The sequence below is a fragment of the Lagopus muta genome, chromosome 4 (genome assembly GCF_023343835.1).
Source record: "Lagopus muta isolate bLagMut1 chromosome 4, bLagMut1 primary, whole genome shotgun sequence".
NCBI lineage: Eukaryota > Metazoa > Chordata > Aves > Galliformes > Phasianidae > Lagopus > Lagopus muta.
The window spans coordinates 29,942,383-29,954,818 of record NC_064436.1 but is presented as its reverse complement, the minus strand read 5'-3'; the positions used below and the strand labels follow the sequence as shown (position 1 = coordinate 29,954,818).

Genomic DNA, 12,436 nt, shown 5'->3' with positions numbered 1-12,436 from the left:
GCTGAGAGCACACAAAACGAAGCACAGCAGAAACGAGGCCGGTTTCCCGCTACTGAGCGCCTCTCCGTCAGGGACGGGAGGCGGGCCTGGCACCAGCTCCAGCACCGCGGGAAGCGACGCACAAAGCCCAGCTCTGGCGCTAGGAGAGCGCGTCAGGCATCGGCCAGCCGCCGCATCGCAGCTTTTTCTCAATAGAGCCCAGCTCCCACAGCCGTACCTGCGGCTCCGCTCCCGATGAGAGGCGTTCCGGTCCCGCGCGGGGCGGGGCGGGGCGGTGCTTCTCAGAGAGAGGGATCGCACGAGAGGCCGCCAGGGGGCAGTTGCGAGCCGCTGCCCGACGGAGGGCGGGACGCGATGCGGCCACGCCCCCTCCGCTTTGCCCCGCCCCTCCGCCGCGTGACGTCCGGTCGCAACGGCTCGCTACTGGCCGTCGGCGGGCGGAAGCCGCTGCCGTTGCCGCAGTGACGGGAGCCGAGAGGGAGGCGGGGGAGGGAGGAGGGCGAAGATGGCGGCGCCGCCGCGCCGCTCCCAGCACCACCACCACCATCACGGGCCGCCACCGCCGCCCGGGCCGGCCTCGCCGCCCGCCGCCGCCTCTCCGCCGCGCAGCCCCAGCCTCGCGCCGGCCGAGCTCGGCCCCGCCGCGCAGCGCCACAGCCTGGCCGGGCCCGAGGGCGAGGCTCCCCCCGACGCCGAGCGGCCTCCGGCCGCGGAGTGCTCCGAGAGCGCCGCGCCGGGCCCGCCGCAGGGCTCGGGCAGCAGCTCCGGCAGCTCGGCCTCTTCCTCCTCTTCCTCATCGTCCACGTCGTCGTCGGTGGCGTCGAGCCCGGCGGCGGAGAGCCCCGAGGCGGCGGGCCCGAGCGGGGCCTTCCGCGAGCTGCTGGAGGCTTGCCGTAATGGAGACGTGACGCGCGTCAAGCGCCTGGTGGACGCTGGCAACGTCAACGCCAAGGACATGGCCGGCCGCAAGTCCACGCCGCTCCACTTCGCCGCCGGTCAGTGCCCGGAGCGGCCGGGGCGGCTCCCTATGGGGTTTGAGGGCCGGGGCTCGAAGGTGCTGGGGGAGGGGAGCTATCTGAGCTCAGTATTTCTCATGCCGAGGCTTCTGTGTGTGGAGGTAGTCTAAAGGCACCGACAGATTTCTCTGTGTTCCTCACGTGGCCTTCAGACTATCTCGTTTGCTTTGGAAGTGAGAAAGGAGTTCAGGATGGAGTTTCCTGGGAGTGATGGATTTCACTTCTGATAGCTCCTGAAAGCTAAAGACACCTGTAACACCAAGAATCAAAGCCAGAACCTCGCAGCTTGTAACTTTTTTCTTTCCAGTTGATCTTTCCCCTCCTTACTCAGACCAGGACAGGTGCCAAAAGATGAAGTGAAACAATTGAACTTGGTTAGAAAGTCACAGATGTGCTGAGGGGATGCTATGCATCAATGCAGGGAAGTGATAGCACATCAAAAATTATATTGTGAAGCAACCTGATTCAACAGGTGACCTTAATAAGAAGTAACCATTGCTCTATCCCTAGAAGTGCTGAAGGCTAGGCTGTATGGGGCCCTGGGCAGCCTCCATCAGGTCAGGTAGAACCAGTCTATGACAGATGGTTGGGAGTGGGTGGGCTTTAAGGTCCCTTCCAACCTAAGCTGTTCTGTAATGATTCTATGAGTGCCTCTTAGCAAGCACAACTGTCACAGGTGAGTTGCAGGTTATAATGAGAACAAATGTTACAGGGATTAGCCTTCATGGGAGGGGGGCACGGGGTGAGTTATTTTCATGATAAAAGTAAAATGGGAGATGCTAGGTCTGTGGTCGGCAGGGCTTTGTGACACGTGCCACAGTGTTGCTGCCTTGCCTGAGTTTTAAGTGGTGCTCTATTATGCACAAGTAAAGTAGTTAACAAGGTTGGTGAGTGGTCACTATCTATGTTGCGTGTTTGGCTTTAAAACAGCACTTCAAAGCTGTTAACAGAAATGAATGTTTTCTTAGCAGTGTTGCTGAGAACTTTGAGCTGATGTTCAGCTGTCAATCAGATACTGCTCTTTGAGATTATGTAGTTTTATTGTCCTTTCTGAAGTCCTAGTGGTGTTTCCTGATACCCCCTAGGGAAACTTTTGGCCCTGAGCTCTTTCCTTTTCATTCTCTAATCTTGAATTGTGAAGAGTGTCTCAAGTGTGGAGACAGACTTCTGTGGACACTGCGGTGTAACGCTGGCATAGCCACACATGTGCACGTGAAGTGCTTGATGTTTTCGAGACTAATCTTGAGTCTGCACTGCTTATTTTGGATTTGAACTTATAATAACACCTTGGTGTGTCCCCTTAAACTTCAGGGTCTCAGGCTGTACCTTCAGGGCTAGGGTAGACTATAGTGCTGAAGTTGCAGTAGTAGTTTCTACTTTGATTAAATGAGAAGCAGACAAAACTTTAGGTAAGGTTTTGAAAAGTGACAGTATCCACAGGATGTAACTGTAACAGTAATGAAAGATACAACATGAGGAAAGCAGTAGGTGAAGTTCTTATCTCTGACAGACATCTGTTGTCTTTGTCTCCAGATCTGGAGATCATCCTTAGCTGCAGTACATATTTCCCATCAAATAAACGAGTGTATCTGATTCAAAAGGATTTGGCACGTAGAAAGCATTAGGTAGGTTTCTTAGTATAGATATCTTGAGGTCTTCTGTTTTGGACAAGTCTGCACACATGTTGTTGAATGCAGCTTGTCTTGGGCAGTGCATATTTGCTCATGATGCAGTTTTGATTTGATTTCCCATGGCCTTATGAGCACAGGAGTCTGCTGTGTATATTAAGCTATGTTGTGAATTGTAGCTCCTGTTTTAGGAGATGTATCTAAATAGAAATTGCATGGCATTTATGAGGGAAAAGGAGTTGAACAGTGCTATATGCTTCTTCCAGAGCTCTTGAAGCTAAACTCTTCAGGCAAAAATAGTTTCACTTCTGTTTCTGTGAGTTATGGCAGAATAGTTATTTTAGTAGCTAGTAAATTTTTTTTGTTGTTTTTTTCAGAGCAGCTGGATTCTTCATTATTATTTTTTCCCCTGGGAACTTAACTGAACTTGAGGGGAATCTTGTTTTCTCAGATACCCTTTTTGGCAACAATTTGAGGCAGCTAAGTTGCTTTTACTGTTAGAGGACAGGATGCTTTAGTTCCAGTTTAGCGCTGGCTTAAGATTAAGTCCAGGTTTCCTTAAACTTTTGAAGAGTTCTATTTTCTGAATTGCACATATAATCTTTCTTATGGCAGGAGGAAGGTAAAAGGGGAGGCTTTGAGAACATTCAGGGTTCTTAGTGTATGCATAAACTTAGGAAAAAGTGAGAACTGAAAGTGACTACAGAAATTTAAAAACTAAACAAACAACAAAAACAGACAAAAAAAAAACCAAAAAAACCCCCAAAAAACTAGAAAGGGTCATAAACCTGGTTTGAGAAGTTGGAGTTATCAGTCCATTATCTATGTGTGGATAGAATGTGCATGGTCAGATGAAGTTAAAGAAAATCTGGATGATACTACAGCTTCATCTGGGAATGTCTTGAGTTGTTAGTTGATCTGAACGATGGGGAGTTCTTGAACTTAGTGGTGAAACGTCTAGCCTGATGATTAAGACTGCCCTGCTTTGGACTTAATATTGAGGCTGTATCAGGGTGATTTGACCAAAATTTCCTTTTTTTTTTTTTTTTTTTTTCCATTCTCTGACTGGTTGGCACACAGCCTGTCTTGAAATTCTGAGCCTCCTTGAGGAGGTGTGCTTAGGAAGACTGGATAATGAATGAAAAACAGATTCTAAAGACTTGCATATAATTGACTTAAAAATAAAAAAAAGAGGTGAAGTGGAAGTGTGTTTTGTATGTTTCTTTTATTCATTTCTTTTCCAATGCAAACTACATAAAAACAACTTAAAAGAAGCAACTGCACTAGGCCATAACAGAGGTTTGTTTGGCTTAAGGCTTTATCTGTACTGTTGGCTAAAAGCAGATGCCTAGTTTGCCCTGTTAATACGTGTTATTGTCTAAATAATTGGGTGCATATTTACACACAGCTGCGAAGTTGCAGAGTTTGAGACTGTCTTTGATTATTCAGTGCATCAAGGGAGGGAGGAGAGGGTGGAAAAGGGGGAAGAAAGGGAAAGAGATATGATGAGAGCAGCATGTTATTCAATTTATAAGTTAGCAACCTTTATTTGTGCTGTGATTCTGATTGTGTATTTACGAGGATGATGTGCACACTCTTTAAAAAAGTAAAATATATTGCACATACTGACACTCATCTGGAAAAGTGGGGTTCATTTGTATAGGAACTGACATTACACTTACCTAGTTGTAGAATCAGAAGGCAAGTATTCCTGTGATTTGTTACCTGGCTGTTTGGGACTTCCTTTCTCAGTATTTAATGGCTTGCTAGGAAAAACTCAGCTGTTACTGTTTATTTCTCCATCAGTGGTCTGTTTCTTGGTATGACAAAGGCCTTGTCTTGTGAAGCAGTAAAATTATTATGCTAGCTTCCGTAATGATTTTTAGATAACAGAATTCATGGTGAATCCCAGGGCTGGCAAGAATAATCAGGAGCCTTCTTGGTAATGGACTTGCTTCTTCCACGTGGAAAAAATGTTAGCATTACAAAAGAAAATGCATGTATTTGTTGCTGACATCTTGATTCATGTGCTTAGATGTAGTTCTTGGTGGTTCGTCATCAGGAATAGTAGTGCTCTCAACAGTGACTGGGTGGATGAACCTGATGGAAAGAAGCTGAGTCCTTGCTAGTTTCTACATACAGCCAGTCATAAGCTTGTTCAGATCACTCCTTGATCACTTGACAAGGAATGTCATCAGTGATATTCCTTGTTTTCTTTCAGTTTTGGTCTGTGGTAATGGCAGTAAAAGCTTGTGTGCAGAAAGAAGTTTTCAATAAGCACGCCTACTGCTAGTTATCACTGTTGGAAGTCCAGTCTTTTTGTGAAGTCTAACAGATGTCACTGTTCTTTGGAAGATTTCTGGAGTAAACTACTAATGCTCACGGATTTTTTGTCAGCTAGCAAGCTGCTAACTTTAAGAACACAATCTGCTTCAACGTGGAAGTCGGTTGAGGAATGGGGAAGGCAGATGTAATACAACTAGCTGCTGAGTGTTGCTTGCAAGAGAGGGAGACAGAAAATGGCAAGAAGCAGTCTGTGGTCTGTTACACACCTCCACTCTATGCAGAGGTACCTGGACTGATCACCTGTGGGACAAGATAAAAGAAGCTAGCTTAATTTACTATGGAAAGCCTTGCTTTTGGATATCTTCATAGAATCCTTAGAGTGGAAAGGGACTTATAAAGGTTGCCTGAACATTATATTCATAAACTACTCTTACTGATTTTGTAGCAGTTGTCTGGGATATCCGTGCCACAGAAGAGATGTCTCTGCCCTTACTCAGACAGGTGTCTGTAAAGCTGAGTTGCTAATTAATTCTGCCTTGTGCAATTTAAAGTAGGGCTAATGACTATTAGCAGCTGGATTCATGCAGATGGTGCTGATAAGTATAGATTGTGTTGTTGATTAAAAAATCTCCTGGCAGCCTTAAGGCTTAGGGCCTGTGAAGCTAGGACTCTTGCTTGTAAAAGGAAGTGTTCATCAATTCCTAGGTGACTGGAACTTTCATTTTTGCTTTTGTTGTATTTGTATTATGTGAAATGTTTGCTTATTGCTTTCTAGGAAGTTTTTCTTTGACTTGTAACTTGCTGTAAGGCCATCCTAAAGATCACTAGTGGAAATTCATTGAAGGGGTTTACAAGAGAATACAAATACAAAGCCTCAGATGTCCAGCAATAATGAACCAGGTACCCTTTTCCACAGCTCGAAGGCTCTTCAACTTGCTTAGTTAAATCTGTTTAAATGTGTTCTCTACTGTGAACTGGTAGAAGTGCTGTTGGGTTCCAGAAGAGCTGTATTCTGGGGAAAAATCTGGCCCCAGAATGTGCAGTACTGAAGCAAAATTGTAGTGGCTTAGCTGGAACTTTTCTCAACCCTTTGATTATAGTTTAAAATAATTCTTGAAAGACAGTGTGTCTCTAAGATGTGTGCTTTTCTATTTCAAGGGCTTGTGTTCTAATAGGAGCTATGTTTAGTGCTCTAAAAAGTGGAATCATTTAATGAGAGCTGCTTTGCTTAATGTCACAGTGAGGCCTGCAGACGTGCTTAACCTGTTGTCATATGCTTAGTTAGTTAGATTTGAAGTCCTTTTGGAATCTGCATTCTTAAGAGCAAGTAGGGGAAAGAAAGAGAAAAATGCCACGTGAAAGTAGAAATCTTCCTTGTCATGAATTAAACTCTGCACATAACAACAGCTTTGCAAGGGATAGAATTAACATTTGGAGAAGTTGATGCTGTGCTGTGATCAAGTGACATTAATTGGGCAGCAGGTGAAACAGTAAACTTCACTTAGCAGTTCAGGCTGCCTATTTGATGTGTTGTGCTCACTAGGGAAGGCACTGTTCTACTTCTAGTGAGAAATGCATGTATTTAGTTGCTTCTTTCTCACTAAGCGTTTTGAAAGTGAGTTCTGATGATGAACAGGAGGTGAGTTCTTAGTACTTTAGAAGCTGGTAGGTGAATTTCACCAGAGCAAGCTTGTATACATGGGCCTCCTGAAAAGATTCTCCTCTATGGTCAGCCTTTATTATTGAATGTTTTCTGCACAAACATTTGATTGGATTTCTTTGAGGTCCTCTGATTTAAGGTACTTTCTTGTAAGCTCTTTTACTTTGTACATAGAACTTTCACCGGTAACATACAGAAGATTTTTAAAGTGAAATCACATTGGTTTCTCTAGTATAAACTGAATTGTGTCAAAAATGATGTCATCTGTTAAATGATATGGCATGTGTCTGTCTTTTTTGTTTTAAATTACAACTGCTGTTGTAATTTTTTAGATTTGTCTTGTAAACAGAGATTTAAATGATTCTTTGTTGACTGAAGTTTTTGCTGGTTTGCTCATGGTGGAGCTGGTGGGAAGCTGTTTCTCCAATTGATTACTCTTTTTTTGAAAGTGGCCTTGTGGTCTGATGGCATAAAAACTGCAGAAACCTTTAGTGTGTTTTCTTGAAGGTGGAATTAGAAGAATTTATTCACCAGATGTTTAGCACTGCCATTTCCAGAGACTGCTTTGTCACAAAACCCATGTCAAGCAGCATGTTGAAGTTTACATGGAGTCCTGAAAATTGTGATAGTGAGTGGTTTGAAAAGTTTTCAGGTAGTCAGGATGTTTTTCCTCTAGAGGCAGGAACATGTTAAGCAAATGTTCGTGCAGTTCCAGCCTTGTTTACAGAGGCTCTATAAAAAAAACTGAAGGCTAATAATTGACTTGGCTTTTTAGTGGTAGGCATCCCTTTCTAATTCCCACCTTGCCCAATTTTTGTTTGAAGATAAACAATATAAATGTGGCAAACTTGAGGGATTGTTTCTTGGTATTTATGCTCTCAGGTTTTGCTAGTTTTGCTGTGGGACCAGGCACTCTTTTTTTTGCTGCTGTACCTATTTAAGCTGCCATGAGAACTTGCATGTGATGTTTCTTAACTGTCTTTTAGATTTGGCCCTTTGTCTTAACCATAGTCTTGGTTAACTCCTAGGAAACTTCTCCAGGAGAATGTACTGAAGGGCTGCAGTGAGGAGACAGTACGAATCCCTGCAGAGTAGCCAGTCTGCAGCTTGGCTGAAGGCCCAGTGTCATGTCATAGCATTAGCCATAAGTGATTAAGCCAGTGTGGATGCAAGCAGCTGTGTCAGACATCTTGCCATATGGACTGTGGCAGGGGTAAAGCATGTTAATTCTACATTGGAAGTCTGCACAATTGTATCTGGTGTCGTGCTGTGGCTAAAAAGGGGCTGAACACATTGAAATGGAACTCCTGGCCAGGGGCTACTTCTCTGATGTAAGGAAAACATTTGGAAAGTCCTCATACAAGAAGTGCTGCCTGTCACAGAGGGTGACTGCTGGAAATCATTTGTCGCCACTTTAGCAGCATGATACTGCAGCTGAGTTGTATGTTCAACTTGGGAGAGCTGACAGCTTCTTCCTCGCATCCTTTAAGTGTTATGTATTAATTTCTCTTCTGGAAGAGTTTTAAATATTGTCATTTTTCTTTTTGCAAAGCAATTGAACAGCAATATGTTTTCTTACAGGGTTTGGAAGGAAGGATGTTGTAGAGCACTTGCTGCAGACAGGAGCCAATGTTCATGCTCGTGACGATGGAGGGCTGATACCCCTTCACAACGCCTGCTCCTTTGGTCATGCTGAAGTGGTTAGTCTGTTGCTGTGCCAAGGTGCAGACCCTAATGCTAGAGACAATTGGAACTACACTCCTTTGCACGAGGCTGCTATCAAGGGGAAGATAGATGTGTGTATTGGTAAGTGTGTCACTTATTGAAACTTCACCAGATGCATGTTTTGTGCACGGTTAACAACGGTTAATATGCTGAATGTGAGATGGAAGACAGTTGTGTTTTTTTGTTTTTTTTTTAAACCATAATGTAGGTATTGTGGTAGTCATTTAGCACTAACTTTTTCGTGTTATACAGTTAGACCTTTGTTGAACTTGCATCTGGAAAATGAATATTGAGAGGGTTGGTCAAGTCTCCTACTGCTAAATTAGGGTCTTCAAAGTCTGACTGTAAAATTCTCCCTGCGTTTTGGTAAATGTCTTTGCTTTTCAGGCTGCTCTGTATGTTGTCTTAGTGGTTAGAAAGATGATTAACCTTTTATTCTGTACAATATGGAGAAATGTTTGTCCTTTGGAGCTTTCAAATACAAGTTGCAGGACACCACTGCTTACGGTGGTTATATATCTTCAGTGTGTGCTGTAGCCTGAGGCAAAAGCAATTTCAAAAAAAAATTGAACACTTCAATCATTCTAAATGTATCTAGACCATATAAAGGGCTTTTCAGTCAAGATATTGTTAACTTTTATGGTGTTTTTTTCCCTCAATGTGTTTAGTATTACTTCCATTTTTTTATGAATCAAAACCTCTATTTTTATTTTCATAAAATGGCTTAAGTTGTATGGGCCTTAAGTTCCCTTCCAGTTCCAACCCCCTGCTGTGGATCAGGCTTCCAAGGGCCCCATTCATCCTGGCCTTGAGTGCCACCAGGGATGGGTTATCACAGCATCTCTTGAACAGTTAGTGCTTCACCATCCTCCAAGTCTATTTCTTTTTTGCATTGAGTTTGCGTATAATTTATATTTAGTGGGTCAGCTAGTTGGTGTGATCCTGCTTCTCCTTAATGGCTTTGTATATAACTTTTATATTAAGGTCTTCAGCCTTAATCTCAAAAGGCCCTGTGAAGGAACAGAGTATATGCAAGGCTAATGAACAATGATCGCTTAGGGCGTGAATATTAGGAATGAATATTTGAATAGCTTTGTGGAATATGTTGTGCAGTAGTAGTGAAATGTACAGTACAGTGAAATGTAGACTCTTACAATTGATACGAAGGAAGAAATTGGCCTGTTAAAATCACATTTTTAGTGTTCCTTTTTAAAGAAGTGTCGTATGCTTTTTGAAAAGCCTTTAATTGAAGAATGTTCTCTGGAAGTCCCAGTGTAATGTGCAATTTATTGCTGAACTTAAGTATCTGCCTGAAAAGCAGTAGGCTGCATAGGAGTTAATCATCTAGCCATATCTGTGTCTATCTTTTGGCACCTTCCAAATGGTGCAGTGGGATAATTGTGCCATTTATTTTCTCACCTTTCCTTTTCCTGTGCCACCTCAGTCTGCATCTGTTCTTTATCATTCCCCAGCATAGAATACTGTTCTCTTGGCCACTTTACAGGTCAAAAAGGGATAAAGTGAAAACTCAACAGAGTGCAGAGGTGTGGTATGTTCACGAATGGCAATTCTTTAGAAGAAAACTCAGGGTACTGAAGCAGTGGGAAGGCTGGCAGACTAGATCATGACTGCAGTAGGACTATAGAATATGCTTTTGATTAGCACTAGCCTTGAAAGAATATGTATATGTTTGTGCTAAAAGTACTATTAACGGTCAGCTTTACGAGCTGAGGTTAGACTGCTGCCACTTGGAAGATTGTGTGGTAATGGGAAATGTCATAAGCTGATTAAAATTAGGAGTATTTAGATTCTAGAGAATTCTGTACACTGGAAGAGAGCAAATGATGGTGACCTGTGGTTTCTTGTGCTTCTGTTACTGATTTAATATTAGACTCATAGAGTCACTGAGTTTAGAAAAGACTCTTAAGATCACAAAGTCCAACACTGTCAAGTCCACTACTAAACCATGTCCCTACTGCTATATCCACAGCCATAAGATAGTGGTTTTGTTCCTCAGTGAAACATTTACTCACAGAATAATTGACAAATGGAGAACTCTGCAGCATTTTTCCAAATGTTCTTTGCAGAGTAAGGTTGTGACTGTTGTGTGGGGCAGGTAGGGGAGAAAAGATGATGCGCTTCATCTAAAAGTCTGTCCTGGGCTCTTAACAAAGATTCATGTGGCTCACTTTCTCCAGTGATGTGTAGCAGATGCTCAGGGACTGTAGCTTGAGTGTACGCTTATTTCTCATGGTGAACAGCGTTTTAGGAACTTATGAAAGCAGAGACTGAATCCAGATGATGTTGCACAGCCATTGATTGGCAATTTTGGAAAGATTCATCTAATAACTACTTAGTACTGCCAAGCTTTAGGCTTCAAAGGTGTTCTTTGGCAATGTAATGTTACAATTTCATTGTGTTACAGCTAAAAAACCAAAACTGCCTTTTTTAAAAACACTGTCTGATTGACATTTATCACAAACCCTTTTAGACTTCTCTGAGAACACACATTTCTACTTGCCCTCCACATATCTTTCTTGATTTTGTTTTCTTTTCTCAGATGTTTCTTTTTCCAAGCTGAAAAATTTAACCTTTATCCTGTTTAAGTCTTGTATTTTTATCTTTTTAATTTTTTTTTTTAAGAATGTGGAGTTGATGGTACTGGGGGGAAGGTCACACCAAGAGTGCTACAGAGCTATAAAAACATCTTAATATGACTTCTAGAGTTGTTCAGTTGGAAGGGACCAACAAAGATTCAGTCCAACTGCATGAGAGCTCTTCAGGGCTAACCAAAAGCTGAAGCTTATTATTGAGGGCATTATCTAAATACCTTTTGAGTTCTGAGCCTGTACTAGTATTTGATCACTCATAATTAAAACATTTTCCCTCATATTTAATCCTTACCTCCTTTTGCGTAGCTTTGTGCCCATCTTGAACTATGAGGATCCTTGAAACCAACGGATTGTGGGCATCAAGTTGGTAGTGCACTGTCACTGTTAATGTGTTGCAGCTTAACTGTGAGTTTTAGACTTTCCCAGTTGTTTTTCCCCTCTTTCCTAAAATTCAGGCATCAGGAAAATGAGTCTCTTCCTTATTTGTCTGCTGGGCACAGAACAATCTATGGGGAACAATAAGGCACTTATTTAGCGATATTTCTTTACAAATGATGATTAAATTGGAGTCTGATTACTTGCATCAAGGATTTACAGTACAATAATGTCTGAAACTTACAGTAATGTATTTGTAGTAATACATACAGTAATGTATGTCTTCTAATATTAACTTTTAGCAAACAGGGAGGAAAGGAAGGTAGAAGAAAGGAAGAAGCAGCTTCGTATTAGAATCAGGTAATGGAGCAGATGCCACTGTTGCAGGCTCTAACTGCTTGCTTTCATGTGTCTGCTAATAGTTTACGACAAATTTTTAAATGTTGTGCAGAAATACTTAATTTTGTGGGATTATTCTTCAGATTAGTGTCGCAATCTCTGCTTTTAGCTTCTCAGGAACCATGCAGTCTTAATGCAGTTCATATGTGGTTTGAAAACAATCTCTAGATAAATGTGCAGTTGTTACGGCGTAGAAGTGGCCAGGTCTACAGAGCTCCTGGATCTCTTCCAGATCTAATGGAAAGCATGGATTAAAGTATGACTATAGAACATAAAGGGTTTTGCTTGTAAAATGCGTGGGCAGTTAAATACTTGTCATATAATAAACAATGGCAGCTGCCTCTCTTTAATGATATGCTTTTCCCCAGCATTGAAGCAAGTTCAGAAAATGCATTTTCTGTGATTGAAGCCTACTGAAAATACTGAGTGCTTACCTCTTGTTCTGTGTTTTGCTTTAGTCTTGCATGCAGGTAATACTCATGATGACTGTAGATTCCTGTACTGCAGTAAATCCTTATTTTTCCATGCTTACACAAACACACCATGTTTCTTCGATTATGCTGTTCCTTTCTGGGAAAGGGTCAGGTGTCTGACTTGAATCCTGCTGTTTGTGCTGCTGTGTATTCTTAATGGTTTGGTATGATACAGTGTCTAAGCAGGCAGAGCTATTCTTTGGTCTTGCTTAGTCAGTGTGCCCTTGGCTTCACTGTGATCACTGGGTACTGAACTTCCATA

The 12,436-nt window shown here is 42.5% G+C and overlaps 1 protein-coding gene across 1 annotated transcript in view; it reads left to right on the top strand.

Moving 5' to 3' along the window:
• The first annotated feature begins 505 nt into the window (after positions 1-505).
• TNKS (tankyrase) overlaps positions 506-12,436 on the top strand; it is a 105,489-nt gene continuing 93,558 nt past the window's right edge. Inside the window, exons 1-2 of the mRNA XM_048943227.1 lie at positions 506-995; positions 8,172-8,396. Of these exons, the coding sequence (XP_048799184.1) occupies positions 506-995; positions 8,172-8,396 (715 nt within the window). The remainder of the gene's footprint in view (positions 996-8,171; positions 8,397-12,436) is intronic.